The sequence below is a fragment of the Calypte anna genome, chromosome 3, assembly GCF_003957555.1.
Source record: "Calypte anna isolate BGI_N300 chromosome 3, bCalAnn1_v1.p, whole genome shotgun sequence".
Classification (NCBI taxonomy): domain Eukaryota; kingdom Metazoa; phylum Chordata; class Aves; order Apodiformes; family Trochilidae; genus Calypte; species Calypte anna.
Window position 1 is genome coordinate 91991066 of NC_044246.1, and position 19756 is coordinate 92010821.

A 19756-nucleotide genomic window follows, 5' to 3' on the forward strand; every position below is an offset into this window, starting at 1 on the left:
GTTTTCAGGATGTAAACAGACAGAAGCCCAAAAGCATATGAAAAGGTTCTCTGAACATGAACAACCACAGAGGGTCATCCCTCTACTCTGAAAGCAGTCTGTTGTAAATCTCTGCTAACCTTACCCCAAAGCTGAAGTACCACAAAAGCCAGTGAGATTTGTCAGCTACATTACTGACAGTCAAAATTTTCCAGAAGCAATAAAATTGTCAACATTTGTGAAAGCTTAATTCACAGCATGGCAGACTTAGACAGCAATTTATGTCTTATGACCACTGACATTTGAAGTGCCTTGTGGCTCACAGCTATAAAAAGCCACAGCCAAGGTACTGGATGGACTGACAGGAAAAATGGAGCCCAAAGTAACTGGGGAAGAGATTGTGATTAAAATAGGTTAAATCTATTATAGTGTCTTTTAGATTAATTAAACAAGCAGAGTAAGAGTCACCAAGTCTTTTTCAAGTAGCAGTCAGGCAGTGAAGGAAGGAAGGAAACACCTTCACTACAGAAAAAGGCTTCTTCCGGGCAACCAAAAAGGATCCCCAAAATATAAGGCATTATACTAGTCCTACAATTCCTTTGCTACAATACAAACAGCACAGAGACATCTAAACATCTTCTTTTCCCCAGAATCTGGGTAGGTAGTGTCAGATTTCAGTCATCAGTAGGCCCAGTTTGTCACCAAGTCTTTGGTCTCCAGGTTTGGGAAGCTTGTGGTTACTTAGCTCTGAACACAAAAGCTTCCTTAAATGTTATGAAGGTCTGGAGCATAAATCTCTGAGATCCTATTATCCTACTTTCACAGTTACAAAATTTTATCATGAGAACAACCCAAACCACCACTCCCACTGTTGATGCACTCGTTCAATGTGTTTGGTGCTGCTGTATTTTATACAGATTATTTCAATTGAGCAAAACCAACTGACACAGACACACTCTTGTTACTAACCAAGTACTTCTAGGAGTAATGATTATAACTAGCTCTTGGTAAAACAAAGCTGTAAGTCACACATGTCAGTTGGCACTGAATATTTTTTCTAGCTGTCCTTCAGTATCATGTACTAGAAGATTTTAAGAATAAGAACATTTTATGTAATTACAATTAGATACATGAAATGTCACTTACTCAGGTAAATATGTCAGCAAATTTTCTCTAAGTTCCAGTGAAGCCAGGTTATAAAGACTAAAAACAAACAAACAAACCACATTTTAATACAATCTTACATTTTATATTCTGCTCTTTCAGAAGGAAAGTGTGTGTTAACACAGTTTAAAACAAATCTGCTGTGAACTGATTTTTCTGCTGTTTTAATTCAACCAGACTGTCATGTGAAAGGCAGCATACAAAACTGGAAGTTTTCATTTGTTTCTCTATGACACTTCAACACATTAAAGCTAGGAAGTAAGCTGCTAAAACACAAGTTTCCATTTGTTAAAAAGTCAGTCATTTCAAATCACTGAAGACAGCATGTTCATATTAATTGCATTTACTTGCTCACTTTCAGAATCTGGCGTGGGCTACGCAAGTTACAGAGCATCAGGTAAACCCATCACTGTCCAATCAAGGGTGTGCTCATTACTGTAAGTGACATTCTGCTCCTAAGCAGCTCACTTCCTCCATATCCCAGGCTTTTGCTAACGTCACCATAGCAACATTCAGATTTTTCAGGGGTTTATTTATGACTAAATGGAACACAAGGAGTCAGACATTATCCCAACACTATAATCTGCTCTAATCCTCCAGCATTGCAGGGAAAAATAAAAATCAGATATGGTGACTACAGATAAGTAGTTTTCTACAACAGAATACGTTCTGTCCTGCTGTGCAGGGACGAGGAACACTGTACTAGGTCTTAAATCTAGATTAAGAAAGAAATTTCACTTAATTTGAAACACATGTTAAACCTAAACCCAAAATGTTTTTTTGTATACCACAGGAGGAAAAAAACAAACTCACATAGTCAGACCACAGAAAATGGAAATATTTATTTTTACTTCAAACAGTACCAATATACTGAATTACAGGCTCATTAGCTAGCCCCATTAGAAAAGATGAAAATATGAATAAAAACAAACAAAAACCTTTGTATTACAACTGTAATACAGGTATCTAGGCAGGGAAAGCAAAATTAGCTGATGTAATGATTTATTAAAAAGGAAAGAAGATTCTCCATAGATCGACTTTTTCTGAAAGGTACATCCTTATTTCAAGCACCTCTTTCATTCTGCATTTAGAAACAGTGAGTGAATTCACACACAAGCTTTGATTACAGCTTCAGAAGTCCTGCCCAGCTCTTAAAATAAGCACATTTTAGCCAATGGCTTCTGTATTCCTCCAGAACAACTACAGTTACAACATATCACATAGGCAAAGATATTTTGGTAGAAGCCTATTACAAATTAAGTGAGAATTACTCAGATACTAGCACTCAAAATAGTTTGACAAACAAGGTAATAAGGAAGCCATTGTTCCAATGACACCAGAGAAAACTCTCACATAAAATTGTTAACACTGTATAAGACAAGTGAAGATGGGACACAGTATCCAACATCCTCACATGAACCAAACAGTGAAGGGGGGAAAGGCAGGGGTGATGGGGAGCAGTTCTCTCCAAGAGGAACAGGGGGCTGCTCTTACTCATATTGCCACCCACAGACTGCCAATACATTTTTGTTTACAGGTTTTCTAGAAACCTATTCTAATCTTCCTTTGAATTTCACATTTTCTCTCCAAGACTGTATTTGATGGGGCCCATGATTCACTTTCATCAAGACTACAAAAGGATGTGACCACCTCCAAGCTGCCTTGTAATCTTGTGTTTACAGATCACCCCATAACTACTTATCTCCTTCCCCATCACACTGAAATGTTTTTATGAGTAAAATGGTGCAATCTCTTAATTTCTCTTCTTACATCAGTCACCACTTTGGCTGTGGTTAAACAGAAATCCTTGTCAGCAAACCACATTCAACAGTAAGAACTTGGGAACCACCATCTTAACCAGCCTCATCGTCTCACTAAACTGGGGCAGGCCGGTGAATCAGCTCAGGATACTGATCCTGCTTAAAAATAACCCTGCAAGAAGAGTAACAGAGATCTCTAAGCCAACATAGAATAAATCCCTTTAAACACCTGGGCCAGTACAACTGCCAGGAGTGTCCATGGGAGGCGTCTCTATTGCCCAAGCCAGCAGCACGATGAGGACTCCCTGGGTAGCTGTGCCCTTGCAGATACCAGCAGCTGCCTTTGCATCCAACCACGTACAACACGTGCCAGAAACTGTGGCTGATTGCAGTCCCAGGCTGGGTCCTCTTCCTGTGGGAGTTCATTACCTACAGGATTAGGTTTTCAACTCTAATGACACAGCTTTCTGGAGGAGAAACACTTTATTCTATTCTCACCAGCAACATGGTCTCAATTTAAGACACTGCCTTCCCACCCCTTTAATCTATCCTTTCTTCTTCTTCCCAGGTCGAGTCCAAGCTCAATATAAGCAGACCTTAACAGGCCAAACAAAAGCTTCTCACCAAGTAATGTAAAAGAGAGAAGTTTATACTGGCAAGGCTGCCTCATTAGCATGACATTTTATGTTTAAGGTGTATCCATGTGAAAGAAAGGCCAAAAAATGAGACGGAATTTTTGACTCATTACTCTGAAACTTGTATTACTTAGAGAGGTAGCTCTCAGCAAACCTATATGCTGTAATTAAAAATGGGAAAATGTGACAGTTATCATATAAAATAGTGTCTTATAAAAAGCATGCTGATTTATTGAAGCACCAATCTCTATTACAGAGAGCAGAGATCTAGCTCTTCCTTGAATTTAACAACAGGTTTGTTACACACTGTACATTCACTAATATTTTTCCATTTGAAGCTATTTTAAGAAAGAGGATTTTTAGTAATTTGCAAGAAAATCTTACATTTCTTACTATTTTCTAAATATGTTTTCTGATTTAATAAGACATTTTTTCTCCAGAAAGTGTAATTCTTCCTTTTCTCTACTACAAACAGAGATTTTTCACCATATACTAAATGAAATAATTTCTACTTTCCCCTCTGCCCTTAATTTTATGAATGCATTGCTAGTAAAGAGTGTTTCCAAAGATTCAGAAAGGAACTGAAGGAAGGCATATTTTTATTATTTCAGGGTCTTTCCCTAATCCTAATCTTCACATAGGAGAGAAAAAGTCATGAGAGGTTACCTGTTTCATTCCATAAAACACAAAGGCAGCAGCAATCTAGGCTACGCAGACACGAGAGAGAGTTCCATCAGTGGCTGTTCACCAAATGCATTTAGAAACACAAATACACCATAGAGCATTACAGGATGCTCTCCAACACAAACAGTCCTTGCTCCTCCAAAAAAGCCAACAGAAAATGTACAAGCAAATGTCATTTATACTCAAAGGAAAAAAAAATCAAGGGAAAAAACCTAAGTATTTTTTCAAGACTACTATCATTAAGCTATTTCACAGAACCTTGTAAAAAGTATTAATATTGTAATGTTTCTCTCCACAAAAACTACCACACACACCTCAAACCCTGAGCATGTGTCTGGAATTACTGAGCAGAAGGCAACAGCCCAACCAGGCAGAGGATGGTTGGGCTCAGCTTTCCAGATGATTCCTGGTGTCAGAGTGGACCCAAGTCAAATTTAAAGGAGCAACATAGCTGAAAATACATTTTCAGTACCATACCTAGAGGAACTCAAGATATTGGTATCCATCATGTGAGCCAGAAGAATATAAAACCAATTCTTGAGAACAAAACCAAGAGCAACAAAGCAGTCCATAAATGCTAGAAGTGTTTCTCATGAGCATTCCTGTTAGGATTTGAGAGAGAAACCCATAATCCAACATGGTCTACAGATAGGGAACACTGCAAATACTCCATGTCAGCTGTAGTGGTCTCCTCTAAAATAAAGGTAAGACTAGAACCAGCCACTAAGATTAGAACCAAAGCATGTGGTTGATGGCCTTCCACAGCAAGTCAGTTTTTCTTTGGATTAATTACAAAGAGATTATCAGTAGCAACATACCCTACAAAATAACAGTTCTCTGGACAACAGCAATTCACTGTAGGAGGTAAAGCAACATTAAAAAAAATAAATAAATAAAAAAATAAATAAAACTGAGATGAGTTACACTAGTACTTTAACTTCAACAGGGAGTGCTGCCCTACACAAAGGGACAGAAAGTCAGCCTTAAGAGTGAAAACAACACTATACATCCCATTTTTATCCCAGTCCCATTTTTGTCCGAGTACCTGCAAAAGGACTGGGAGCCACCCAAGCCCCTGGGGTACATGAGCAAAGGCTTCTGAGAAAAGCACTGAGAATGAATATGCTATCTTACAGCAACTCGTTTTCTTTCTTGTGCAGAAAAGGAATATGCTGTCTGTCTAAGAGATGAGAAGGTAACAGTGGTTACCTAACAACAACATAAAAATGCATGAAACTAGCCATATTTAAATATACTACTGCCCAAATAAAACTACCAGTCATACATACGACCCTGCCTCCCCGCCCAGGACATACCCCTTAGGTGACCAGTCACTGATCTGACAGGATTCTGTTAAGCTACTCCCATCACACAAGAGTTCTAGCTGCAGATTGACAACATGTTGAGAATCTGATGTTCAGCAGCTTTTTTTCCCCCAAGGAAATGACAAGGTTAATCAGTCATTAGCCAGCTCTCAAGATGCCACTTAGACCGTAGGTATTTGAAGGCACAGCATCCACCTCTGACTGAGACAGGCTCTTGTTCCAAGTCACTCCCAAAAGAAGCTTCTTTCTGTCATCCTTTCTTCACTGACTGTATTGTTGACTGCAGAAAGAGCCTGAAAAGATGAGTCTCCAAACTCCAGCTCCTCCAAAAACCATAGTCTGGGCTGCATCAAAAGGAGCATGACTAGCAGGATGAGGAAAGTGATTCTGTCCCTCTGATCTCATGAGATCCCATCTGGAGGGACACCAGCAAAAGAAAGACATGGACCTACTGGAGTGCGTTCAGGGGAGGGAGACAAAAATAATCAGAAGGCTGGAGCACCTCATAGGAAAAAAGGATGAGACAGCTGGGGTTCTTCAGCCTGGAGAAGAGAAGGCTTTGGAAGTACCATATTGCATCCTTTCAATATATAAAGGGGCTTTATAGGAAAGATGGGGAGAAACTTTTCACCAGACCCCATAGTGACAGAACAAAGGCCAACAGTTTTAAACTGAAAGAGTTTATGTTGGATATAAGGAAGAATTTTTTTACAATGGTCAGATGCTGCAACAGATTGCCAAGAGAAGCTATGGATCTCCCATCCCTGGAAGTGTTCAAGGTCAGGGTGGGGCACTGAGCAACTGATTCTAACAAAATATGTCTCTGCCTACAACAGGAGAGGGACAGAACTCCCTCCCCCAGGAGAGGGCCTTCAAAGTTCTGTCCCTCTCCTGTTGTAGGCAGAGACATATCCAAACCATGATATGAATCTATGAAATTAAGTCCTTAAACATAGGTGCTGTAGCAAGCAGCCCCTTCCAGAGTTAAAAACCCACTTCTGTTCTTCCTCAAGTCTTCCTTATTTCACACACACACAGAGTTCCTGTACCTGCCAGCAACATATCCCTCGGATTTTAAGAACCAGCTCCACATGAATTTTTGGTGTAATGACATTTCCAATGCAACAAAAGTAACATTAGTCTTATAAGGGAGGATTTATGCTTCCTGAATTTCCTAAGGTTCTATTAACAGTTAACAATGCAGTTCCTGGTCTGTAAGTTCATGGTATACATTTTGCCCTCCTTTTTAAAAGGTTCAGCACCACATGTTTTTTTCCTTCCATCTACTGCTTAATAGTGCCATATAATTACATGGTTTCATGAAAGAAACTTAAAATTCATATCCATTTGTACTACAAATAGTACAAAATCACAGCTAGATTCCTTTTGTCAAGAAGACTATTTTTCAAAAAAATCTAGATTGATCTTAAAACATTATTCTTTTTCAAATGTCAGCCTTAACCAGTCTCCTGCCCCTTCATTTAGTTACCTATTGGTTATGGAAACCTGTTTTACACTGTGAATGTAAAGAAGAGCACTAATAAATTTTTGTAAGATTAATTAGATAGAATTTAAAGAGAGAGACCTTTAAAGAGAGAGACACCATGCAATAGAGTAGAGTGATTTTTGCCAAATCTTAGCTAGTGAATCAAAGGAATTCCTACATGAGCTAAAAATTACAAGAAACATTGATTTCCTAAATGAGGGCACTTATCCATTTCAAAGCAAAATACCTTCACATACATGAAGTCCAAACAATTCCATCTCGGAATATAAGAGCTGCTGTAAAAACAACTGCAAAGCAAGGTAACTAAGTTTAGTTTTGATGACACTGTTATTATGCCTCACCAATATTGTTAAGGACCATTCTTCCAGAAGCCATCTTTGAGAGCATTTCCCCTCTTCCTTTTTGGAGGCAAAGCAACTTGAAGTAACTTGCATCTAAGTTAAACACTATGTTTTCCTCTGAAGTTTAGGTGTATAACATGCTAGGGTAAGACACATGAGGCTTCCCTTAGCACATCTGGGTATGACGGGCAAGACAGTACCTTAGTAAGAACAAGTCTGGTAAGCAAATCTGAAAGTAAGGATTATGTTCCTAATGCTTGCTATTTTCTACAGAGCTGGGAAAAGTGGACACATTATGGGGGAGGGGGGAATACTTGTTTCTCAGAAGGTTGGTTTTAAATAGGCACAAAAGACAGTAAAGTTGGTAATACTGTCATCCTAGACTTCAACAGGAAAGACACTGAAAGCCCAAGAAAGGGTATCTGAATAGTTAGTTATTTGAACTGAATTGTCAGTACCAATTATTGGCTTATAGAAAGCTACAGGTCTTCCACTAGCAAAAAAAAGAGGATAAAAGAGTATCCTACCAGCCACTAAGTGGAGGAAAGGCTAAACAAGCAGCCAACAGTACAAATTGTGTCCAAATTTTAAAAACAGGGAAATTCTGAAGCCTACGGCCAAGGAATTCCCTAAATATGTAAAAGAAGTAGTCCAAACTGCTAATTATTACTAGTATTCTACATAAGCTTGGTTTTCAAGTTGCTGAGGTCAGTTTTACTCTCTCCCCCACTCACACAGCAACAAGCATAGTGCAAAGAACAGACAGGAACGGTGAACTCCCCATGACCTTCCAAAGGCATCATTAAGAACAAGGGAGAGATTCATAATTACAGCTCAGTCTGTTCACTTCTGAATGCTTTAACTGAACATTCTCCAATTTGCTTATCAAGATTACTGAAACAAGTTGGGGAGGCTAAGGCAATGCACTATTACAACAAGATTTCATTTTCAAAATAACTTCTATTCCACTCATGCAATGTCAAACCTCAACAACTTAAATTAAAAAATGGAATTACTTTATTTTCAAAAAATGTTTAACTATATGTTCTTCCTTGCGGCCAGATGGCACTGCATTCATTATTACGTTGCTCAACAGTGTTCTTGAAGTAAATTTGAGTTCCTCAACGTTCAGTTTTGCCATTTAGCAAACTGATGTGATGAGCACCGAATGCTCTACCTACTCAAACTCTGTAAATATTACTTTCCACGCTAAATTCAGATAAGCCAGAGTGAGAGCTTTTAACATTATTTGTATTAGCCTAGCTATTATACCTATAAACAGTCCTCCTCCTATGTATTTGCAACATCAGCCTCCCCATCACTTTTGTCGTATCATGTAGGACCATAATTTAATCAGACATTACTATGCCAAACCTTACAACAGAATTACGTTGCCTTGTTTCATACAGTTTTAAGAGCATTTTCCATTCTGTGTGGCACTACCAGATGTATACTCTACACTTGATGCATCCTAGCATACACTAAAGAAAACACAGTCCATGACTGTCACAGGAATAGTATCAGAAAATTTATGCCATTCTGATCTGCTTCTGGATCATAACCATCGAGTGCATCACCCTTAACTCTGAAGATCTTTTACTCTCCAGATACTCCTGTTCAGATCAACATTAGAGATTCTGAGTTCAGAAGTTGCTGAAAACTTCAAAACCTCTACAATCAAACATGCACACATACATATAAAAAAACCACACTAGGTGAACTTCATTTCTCTAACACAAAATTTCTGAGAATCTGTGGTTCCAGTACTCTTGAAAGGCATGCCTGTAACAAATCTTTGCACAAAACATCTGCTCTGATCTTTTCATTATGTTCAGTGTCATAACGAAATGCCTACTTCAGCCTTCTACCTGCTGGCTGCAGACATTAAGAGGAAAATTTCTCTGCTTACCTGGTATATCCCTTTCAGTAGCAAAGTCCACAGATCCTTTCAGCCTGCTTGCAGCTTGGGGGTAAACCAGACTCATCAGTCACTGGCATCAGAAGAATATCCTTCCCATCTGCAGAAATTCACCCCTCCCCACATCAACAGTTTCTAAAGCTAAACCAAAGCTATTATACTTTCTTGCATTGCAGATTGTGCAGTTCCCTTGAAAAAGGGAGGGAATGAGCGAGGCTGTTAATGATGGGGATGCTACAAATTATATTACTACCACAATCTTTTTTTGAATCCCTCAGCATTGGAGATCATGTCATGTCCAAGCAGGACGCCATTCAAACATTTTAGAGGAGGGAGAAAAAATAAAGATTGTATATGGTAGAGGAAATCTTTTTTATTTGACTTGCAGGTAACTTCCAAAAACATTCTACCTGCCAGCCAGTAATAAGCCTGTACCTCAAATCTTAACACTCAGTGAAAGAAGAGGTACTCTTATCTTTTCCAGGCACAGACAAGCCTGCTGAAAAAACAGTGAAAGCTAAAACCTGGATACCAGTCAGATGTTTGGTGTGTTGAGGAGCAGTAAGCTTTAAATCATAATTTAAAGCAAGGTAGTGAAGCACTGCACATTGCTTCAGCTGCTAAAGAGACTTGTCAACTTTGCTGTCCCCACAGTTTGTCAGCTAAGTGTCTTTTACAAATAGGCATTTCATGCTGAAAGGACTGGGGCCAATTCTTTGTGAAGCACCTGAGAGTCCAGTACTAGATTAAACACCAGAGAGGCATATAAAAGGCTTTCCAAAAAATGCACCTGGACTTCACTCAATCCTGAGAAGCAGAAATAAGTAAGTGAACGTACAAAGCTGACACAATCTCTCTTCTCTTTCTAGATGTTAAGCCAGGAGAGCACTCTATGGATCTCTAAACTCCCAGATCTATGCTGAAAAAAAGGCAACATCACAGTGGGCTCGGAGGGAGAACTAATCCTGAAGCCAATGCTACAGAATGAGCACACATGGACAGAGAAGGTGCTGGTGCAGAGAAGGTATGAATATTAGATTATTCATACTACTGTATGCCATGCCCTAAGAAGCCTTATAAACACCCTGATTTATCTCAATACCCTTACAAACGATTTTTTATTTATTTATTTATTTCAGGAAAATCATGCCCTGAATTTTGGGTGTTACATGACTAAGGAAAGCTTGAAGAAAAATCCTGCAAGCATGTGGAAATTCCTAAACACTGCCCACACTGGGAGGAACAGGTTATGCTTGCTTGTTGGGCAGCTCTACAGACACACACAGTCCTGCAGAATAGGCAAGGAAATTAGACTTGTTAGACTGAGAAATGCTGTAAAAGACACTCCCACACACAGCTTAAATTGTGTAACTTGTTTCTCCAAAAGGTTCAACTAGCCAACAGCACAACTCCTGCTCCAGGCTGCACCTGCCTAATTATTTGCTAAAATATCCCACATACATTAGCATTCAGTTTTACTCCAGATAGTAACTGCACCATGACCTAAGAGAACACAAATCACAGAGAAACACAAAAAATAGCACTAGTAGTATTAAGACATCCAGCCTGTCATTAAGTCCTAAAGCAGCATGTCATGCATATTTCCAGTAAGCCCTAAAACTACACATGAGCTTAAAAGAGGAAAGCCTCCTGTAGCAAGGGAAAACTTTCAGCACATACACCAGCACCAGCTAAGCAGATTTAAGTGGTCACACAGAAGAAGAAAAGCTGACATACACTGAGCATGGCTATGCACAAGCAAGAGGGAAGACATCAGGTACAAAGGAGTTCTCGCCTATGTTCTTCAAATGTCCAATTAGGGATATTAAAAATAATATATTAATGTTCTATGCAGAAGAATTCTTAATGGCACAGTAAAAACGTTAACAGCAACTCTACGTATCAGTGGCTTGAGCAAATTCAGACACTGGCCTGGGACAGTGAAGCTGAATTACCTGTATTCATCTTAGACATCAGACCATGTGAAAAATGGACTGGATATCTGAATCCATGAGAAACACACACTTCCACTAATGGCTGACCACAAGGCTATTCAAATCTATTATCTGCCATTAGGAAGAACTTCCTAAATTACCTTCAAAGTACTGCTGTTTGGAAAATATTTGTCATTACTTCTGCTGCTTTCCCCATATAAAAGAATATGGCAACTTTGCCATGCCACAAGATTTTTAAGTAGGTAGCTTACAAAAAAAAACCAGAGACACTTACATACATGCTGTACTACATGATGATGAATTTGAGATTTCACTGGCTGACTAGGCAGTTTTCCAGAGAAGAATGTAAAACCGTAAGATGAATTTCCCAAAGTTTCCATGTACTTTAGTGGCCAGAAGAACAGCAGCAAGTACAGTGGCTTCAATTTTTTCCTAAAACAAGCCCAACTGTAGTTGAATAGATCACAAGTATATATGTTTGCTCACTACTTGAGAAAACAGCATGCAAGTCCAGTCTATTCTACCAAAAACCACCACAGATTATTATCCAAAGCACACAGAAACTCCAGGAAGACATTTGGAAATATATCCAAACACCTCTAACAGCCTTACTCAATCACTTTGGCCTGAAAGTTGTAATCAACACTATTTTCTTCCTGGTTCCTAGCATTTTTTGAGTCATAGCAAGAGTAGTGGTAAAGGAACAGAGAAGGAGATGAAGACCACAAGCAGACAACCTCAGGAGAAGCCACAGAGCACTATATTGCTTTTACCAAACACAAGGCAGTTGGCTGCACCATCGAATTCACTTACAATGAAATTACAATGCTGAAAATTTTGCAAACTGAAAAACTGCACTTGCCAAATAAAAATACATCTAATTACTTGTAGATCTAATGCTAAAAATTTGCCAAAATTCACCCTCAGAGGTAAGTGACCCAGAAGGACTTCAGGTTGCAGTTCTAATTGTCTACAAATAAGACCTTCTAATAATTTCCAACTGGAACCAAACAGGATCCCTTTCTCTCTGTCACCAAGACATTTCCCAACAGAATTCAGGAACAGCTGCATCTTGGGTGGACATTCCACCAATCTCCTTCACGCTATAGTAATATTCTTCTGAGCTGAAAAGCATGTATCTTTAGCCCAAGCTTACTCTCACCTTCCCCACTGCCACATTCCCACCTATCATGAATACCTGATGATGATACAGAGCCATTTGTTTCTGCATATTTACACATAAATGTTCAATGAATGAGATTAAAGTTTTTGTAAAAATACAATATTCGTGTTCTAGATAGCTAATCTGGGTGCACTTCCCAGATCAAAGCAGACCTGTCAGGCCTCAACAGAAGTTAAGCTCTCCAGGAGAACTTAGTGAGACCACCTAGAGAAGCATATGGCTCTTTCCAAAGCCAGCGAGGACCCCTGGTTTTTAGCTTCAATATTGGAGATCAGGTATAGACTTTGAGGGAGGACAAGTTACACACCACTCTGTTCTGCAGCAGATGACCTAGGGGGCCCAAATAGTATTACTACATTTCCCTTGACTTCTTAGGATCAATAATAGGAAACCTTTTACCCTTATTCTTGCACAGTTGCACATACTGACATCACTATAAATGTCTGGTATCGATTTCAACCTTAGCTATTTCTAGTAATTTGCTCCAAAACAGAGACTATCACCACTCACACTCCCAAATAACAGGCAAGACAAGAAAGAAGCCAGAGCCACCACAGCCAGAAGCCTCCCAGGTAAGCCACCAACCTTCCTCTAGCTACTGCCTGCAATGCAGCAGCCCACCTCATGCTGTGGGAATCGTTTCAGCTTGCTATGTTTCTTATATTCATTTTCAGAACCATGCAGGATCCCAAATTTTTGTCTGAACAAGCCTGTTCTTGGCTGCCAGAACTGCAAAAAGCTGCATGAAAAGTTTCATGAACTGTTACAGAAAATAAAGAATGTCCCAAAAGCCCCAGCCCATGCAATTTTTAAGCAAGACTTTGCTGTAGTCACTGGGTGCACGTTAGCTCTACCTCTTAGTGCTTGTGGGAGGTTTCAAACACATTTTCCAGTCCTGTTGTTGCTGGAGTGGTGCCAGGTCACAGCTTTCATACCCATGAGAAGTGGCTAAAGCATTGCTGGTCTGAACTTTACATTGCAGGAGCTCTTAATAAGATCTCTTCTGGAGAACTCCTCTGCTTAGGAGCAGTTGGGTTTTACTGTTAGGGACTATGCCAGCTCCCCGAAGAATCCATGTTAGAAATACTGTACTTTATGAAAGGGTGCCCAAGATCAGTAAGCCTCTATTGATACTCATGACTCAACATCTGAGTTACTGTAGCTTTCTAAAGAAAGCTGTTTTCTGAAGGAAGTGGTTCAGTACACAACTTAGAACAATGGAGGCAAGGTAACCACAAAGGCAGGTGCAGTTTTGGAAAAAACAAAAAAGTGGAGGTGGAAGGAGGGAAGGAGGGGGTGGAGGCAAAAAGAAGGGAACAATGAGGTGCTGGAAGAAATTTCCAATTATCTAAAATGGTATGTTTCCCAGCAAAAGTAGAAAACTATAACTTTTCTGAGTTAAAGCACAGATATTTTTAGTTCTGTGATGACTATTCCTGAATCTGGAATAGCAAGTTAGGCTCTTCAGCGTGGAAAAAACCCACCTGGGAATATGATAGAAAATTACAAAGGCACTAACAGTGGGTCAAGTGCATAGGGATCAGCTGCTCACTGCCTCTTCTGATACTAGGGATCATAGGCAAGGTAGGTAGAGTTAGGTTCAAAAAATACAACAACAACAAATCAATACCACGGATAATAGACCTGTGCAGCTATTTGCCAGGGAAGAATACTAAAGATGTCTAAATAAGCTCAAGGAGAACCTGGACAAGTACATGACAGAGAGGTTCATTATGGGCTATCAATTGGACAAACCAAAATCCAAAGTACAGAAAATCCTTTGAAACAGAAGCAGCCAGGAGATGGAAAGAGGAGTAATCAGATACATGTTTTTCTTTTTAGTCCTCACTAGGCATCAACTTACTGCAACTACAGAAGGAAGTTGGCTAGATGAATCTTTGTTGTGTTGGCACAGCCATTCTCATGTATCCAAGTGAGAGGACATGGAATTACGTTTACTCCTCCAAACTGGAAGAGAAACCCTTCTCTCCACTAAGGGAAGAGATGTTATTTCCCTTCTGCAACTGTGGATATTCATTTCACTCAAAATGAGACAGATAAATGTTTACTTTACTTCTGACACATCTCAACTTTGTAAGTCTGTCCTTGCATCTCTGCTCTACTTTCCAGAGGTAATGAACACACATTAAAAGCTTATCACATTTCATCTTCAGAGCTGTTCCACAAGTCTTCAGCTCCACAGCACCTACTGTAGCGTTGTTTGGGTTTTTTTCAGGACCAGACTGCTCCTATAATGAAGAATCTTCCAGGAATTTCCATCCTGACCACAGCCAGTTTTTATCTATCTGTTCTTGTGCCAACAACTGTCTGGTTCTCAGCTAAGCTGCAAGCCATCTGACATGTTCACAAGAATGGATCAATGGTCTACTACAATGTAGGAAAGCAAAAGGTCAGACCTGCTTCAGAAAGCACCCACTTAATTTTGTACCTAAAATTCAAAGTTACGCCAAATCCTAGAGAACAGAGTCGAAACATACAGATACATGCATCAGGTTCTGCATTAGCTTGTTAATGTCAAGTGAAAATACAAAGAAATTCTTCTTAAACACATCCCTCAGACTGGAATGAATATTTAACAGAAAGTGCAGACCTGGAAATAACTTTATAGGTATATTACATTAAATTATGCAAGTCATGTATACAATAGGCATAACAATTAAAAGAAGTAAATTAAGAAAGTAATAAAGTATAAAAAACTTACTTCCCAATGTTTTCAGGTAGTGCTTGCAGAGAGATGTCATTTACTGAAAGACACGTTAGATTCTGTAATTCAGGAAAGCTTTCAGGCAACCTATGGAGATATTAATTCAAATCAAAGACTTCCAGCAGAAGTATTCATATTCACATAATACATACTTGGAAAGAGAACATGTCGTGGAAAACAAGAATCTATGTAGCAAACACATAGAGAGGGAGGCATGGCCAGGCTGTAGAATGACTCTCAAAAAATTCTAAGGATCATAGTAAAAAAAAAGCCATGTGAATTAAGAGACTTTGAAACATCTTTTGTGTCAAAGAACAGGTAATACCCCTGTCTCCTAGTCTTTCTCTTTCATTCCCCCAACTTGTAGGGGAGGGAGGGGAGATTTTTAAAGTTACAGGGCTTGAGAACACTTTTAAATATTTTAACAAATGTTTAAAAATCAAACATATTTTCCAGCATCATCTATATGGCAAGATAACTAAAAAATTATTTTTCTTTATTTAGGCTTCAGCTACCTATATACTTGCAGCACATCCATTTCATATTGGCTACTAGGCTGCTCTTCAATTCCTGCTTTTTGAAGAAACAACCTGCTCACTTAGGACAACATTCCACTGTTACAGCATTTCACAATTACTGGTTCACAGCCCTGCAGTATGCAATCCCTCCATTCTTACACTATAAAATGCAGCCATATACACAACACTCCCAAAGGTCCCAGAGCCTTAAGGGCCATCACCTCATGGGTGTTCTGCATGGCTTGGATTTCTCTCCCCGCACATGGATGGATTCCTGTACCACTCACTGCTTGCTGGCAGCTGGGTTGCATCAACCAGCTCAGTTTTTAGTTTCAGAAGAGACAGGATAGGATAAAAGAGGCAATGAGGTAGAGAAGGAGAAGTCTCCTGGCCCAGCCATCCAGCTTCTGGTTGACCCTCAGAGAAGGCAACGTAAGTTCAAGCTGCAGCAATTGGTTTAGTTTCTGTTCTCCCCATCTCCCAGCTACAAGGTCTGAGCTGGTATGACCTGCAGGCAGCTGGCCAAAAGGAGACACACAGCTACAGGTAAATATAGCTACTGCATGGTGTGGAAAGGGAAAAAGGCAAATTACAATGGAGAGGGGGATAGACAGAGCATGGAGGGCTTTTTATGTGCTCTAATCCATACTGCACTATTTCTCATTGTCTAGATCTTATTAATAGAACACGCTCAGTGTCTCAAAAATGTGAGCTCCACTCTAACTATTCATTACCATTTAATCTCTAACTGATTTAAGATTGGAATTAAATGGCCTGGTTATCTTTTGGTCATCCTGGAAGTGGACAGGTAGTTGGACAAGATGATTGTTGTAGGTCCCTTTCAACCAGACCTATTCCATTTATAGCATATACTAGACCCCCAGACTAATCTACAATAAATATGCCTGAGTTTTATTAATATCAACCTGAAATAATCTGAAAACAGCTGGAAAAATGGTCACTTTCAGCCAGCCACTTTCAATGATGCAGGTTCATCAATTATATTTGATAATGAGGCAACATACTGTACTAGTGGTAGGACATTGATTGGGAAGATCTCTGACTGGCTTTTAAGCTTAGAGGAAATAAGGACAGGAATCAATGGCTAAAAAAATGTTGCAGGATTTCAAACAGAAAAGGAAATCACTACTACACTTTCCCATTCTGCCTAGGCAAATTAGTGCCAAAACCTGTATGCTGTTATACAGGTACAACTGAAATTCTGGATCTCATCACAGAAAATACCTGGCAATCCTGTGTAAACAGCTTCTGCTATCTCTCTTTTCTAACTCAGTAAACTGCTTTGAGTGATGTTTCTCAGGAGATGCATACACTTTGGAGCCACTTTATCAAGGATTTTTAAAATTCTCTTAAATGCTCAACAACAAAGAGTTATGAGATCTATTTCAACTCCATGAAAAAGCCTTTCAGCTCTTCTTAATGCCACTCAGCCACAGCTGTGCATTACAACTAATGTTTAGGGAAACACATCGCTTAGGCCCCAGGCCTTATTCAGCCCACAAAATGGAGAACTAACACACTACGGCAGACGATTTTGATTTCAATACCATGAGATGCAGCTCTCAGATCTACATAAACCACACTGGTGCCTGGGAAAAAGCTGTTTGGTGACCCTCACCACTTTTCTATCTAAACATCACCTCATACTCTGCTTTACTGGATTTTTGTGGTATTATTGTCCTCACTGTATAAAGGGGCTGCAGAGGCACAGGGATTGAGATTACAAGGGTCCCCGTAATGCCAGAGAACTTAGGATGCACTATGGGAGATATTCAAAGTGCACTTCTGAAGAATTTCAGCTGCACACACGGGAGCAGAGGTCTTGCAAAACCACTGGCACAGCTTAAGATATTACCGACACTCTCCCGTTTGTCAGCACTCCTGCACTCCAACCAGCCAGCTCATCTTACAAGCATTCCTACCCCATCTCAGTGCAAAGCACATCTCAGTCCTGAGAGCCCACCGTGAATACTCTGGCTTATATGACTTTCTCAACACCACAAAGGAGCTCTGTGCCATGGGTTTAGGAAACAGTTCTTCAAATACTGTTCTAAGGTCTTAACTAGAAGACCACCTCTTCCTTGCTATCTGCAGCCTCACATCACTAGAAAAAATCCCAAATTCTTCAGCAAACAGAACAGAGAAATGAAACACAGCTCTTCTGTACTAAAATTGTACATCATCCCCAAACCCCAGCTCACCAGACTGGCAGCAGCCATCGGCAGCTGCTAACGCACACAGTGAATTTTTGCCACGTTACTGCGTGTCACTGTGTCCCGATTGATAGGAGGGTGATGAAACGTTAGTCCAAGCTTTAATCATTAGTAAAAGCCATTATCTGCAGCAGCTGATCTAAAGTCTATTCCAAATCATCAGGCACTTGGGTTTGTGCCAATGTATTCATACTAAGCACTGCCATATACCTCCCAAGCATGAGCGTGGTTTTCCTACACATTTAAGAAAAGGAATGAAAATTACACACAATCAGATTTAAATTTTTCCTGGTTGGCTAACAAATTTCATCTCCTCCCAGGAAAGATGCACATCACTTTTTAAATCTCAACTTTTGCTGCAGTCCCTGCCAGAGACAGACAATGTTGGCAAGATTTCATAGAAATCCTAGATCACAATTTTTAAAGGCTTATTTAAAATTGTAATTGTTAAAGGAAGTTTGTAATTCTGGAATGGCAAGTACTAAGAAGAAGGTGGAAGTTACCTAGTCAGTGGATTCCCACTGAAATCTGCTATCTGTAGTGCTCTGCAGAATGAGATGCTTTCTGGTATTTCAGGAATATCTGCAGAAGGAAAAAAAAAAAATTGTCAACAACTGTACTGCATCTACACTGAAATTACTGCTACACCCAGTAACTTGCTACTGCAATGAGTTATCTTGATATCTTTCAAGACATTTCAACACACAAGACTGCTTCACATCCAAGTACACAGCTACCATGTCAGAGCCATTTTGTACTTTTTCACATCCCACTTCCCCCTCCTACTCCACACTCATCTTCCTGATCCTAAACTACTCACCTGTCCATGGACTGATCTTTTTCAGCTGCTCATCCAAAAACATAGTTTCTATGCAGTAGGACTGTCCCAAAGAACCAATTAAAATTTGAACCTCTTATAATTTCATCTATACACACCCAGTATCTCTGCTGGCAGAAAGTGTATGGGGAGTGGAAACAAGGGAAGGAAGAAGAGAACGCGCAGGTCTCTCCACCTATAACACACATGCATGGAAGCAAAATTAGCTGCCCTCACACTAAAGCTGGGTAATTTGAAAATATTATTCAAACTGATAGGTCCCAAATAAGGCTAGCACACTATTTCAGATTGTCAGAAATAACTCAGAGATATTTATATTTGAAAACAAATCTTTTTTTCCACGCAACTTCAACATAACACATTTACCTACTGAAATTAGACACACCATCCTAAAAGTACAATTGTCTTCTGGGCCTCTTACAGAAAGCTGTATTTCCATTAAAAGGCTGTGGGTCCTATGTGTAAGTCCCTGTCTACTGTCATTGACATACGTTCAGTTTCCTTGTTTAATAACATTTTTATGAATAATTTTGAAAAAAAAAAATTTAAAAAGGCATATCTTAAAAGTACAAATCAGAATTCTGTTTAAGTTTTTTTTCCTATTTCCATTTCTTCTATAGAGCATTAGATCTACTCCATATTCTCTTCCTGCTGTTCTCATCACAAAGAATACTTAGAGAAATGTCTTCATACAAGTGGCACCACTGATCTCAGCAGCCATCTGTGACCTAAATATTTAGAAAGCAGGTCTCTTCCTACCCAGCCAAGTAACTCAGAACCCATATACTACATTCAGCTCTTCTCCCCAAAAGCAGTGCAATGGGGGGAGACGAGGAGGAGGTAGGAGAGTACTTGCTCATCAGGTTCAATCTCTTGCCAGTTAACCTAAGCATACACATTTATTTTGAATTGTTACCAGCTCAGAACTGAACCCAGAGCCAGCAAGAGCCCACAGGTCACTGGTTGTGAACACCCAATGAAGCGGTAGTA

General features: G+C 39.6%; 1 protein-coding gene across 1 annotated transcript in view; it reads right to left on the reverse strand.

The window, feature by feature from the left end:
- Window positions 1–19756, reverse strand: part of LRRC1 (leucine rich repeat containing 1) — a 69507-nt gene that overhangs the window by 22008 nt on the left and 27743 nt on the right. The window contains exons 3-5 of the mRNA XM_030447441.1: window positions 18432–18510; window positions 15174–15263; window positions 1126–1182 (exon numbers count right to left, since the gene is read on the reverse strand). Coding sequence (XP_030303301.1) covers window positions 1126–1182; window positions 15174–15263; window positions 18432–18510 — 226 coding nt within the window. The remainder of the gene's footprint in view (window positions 1–1125; window positions 1183–15173; window positions 15264–18431; window positions 18511–19756) is intronic.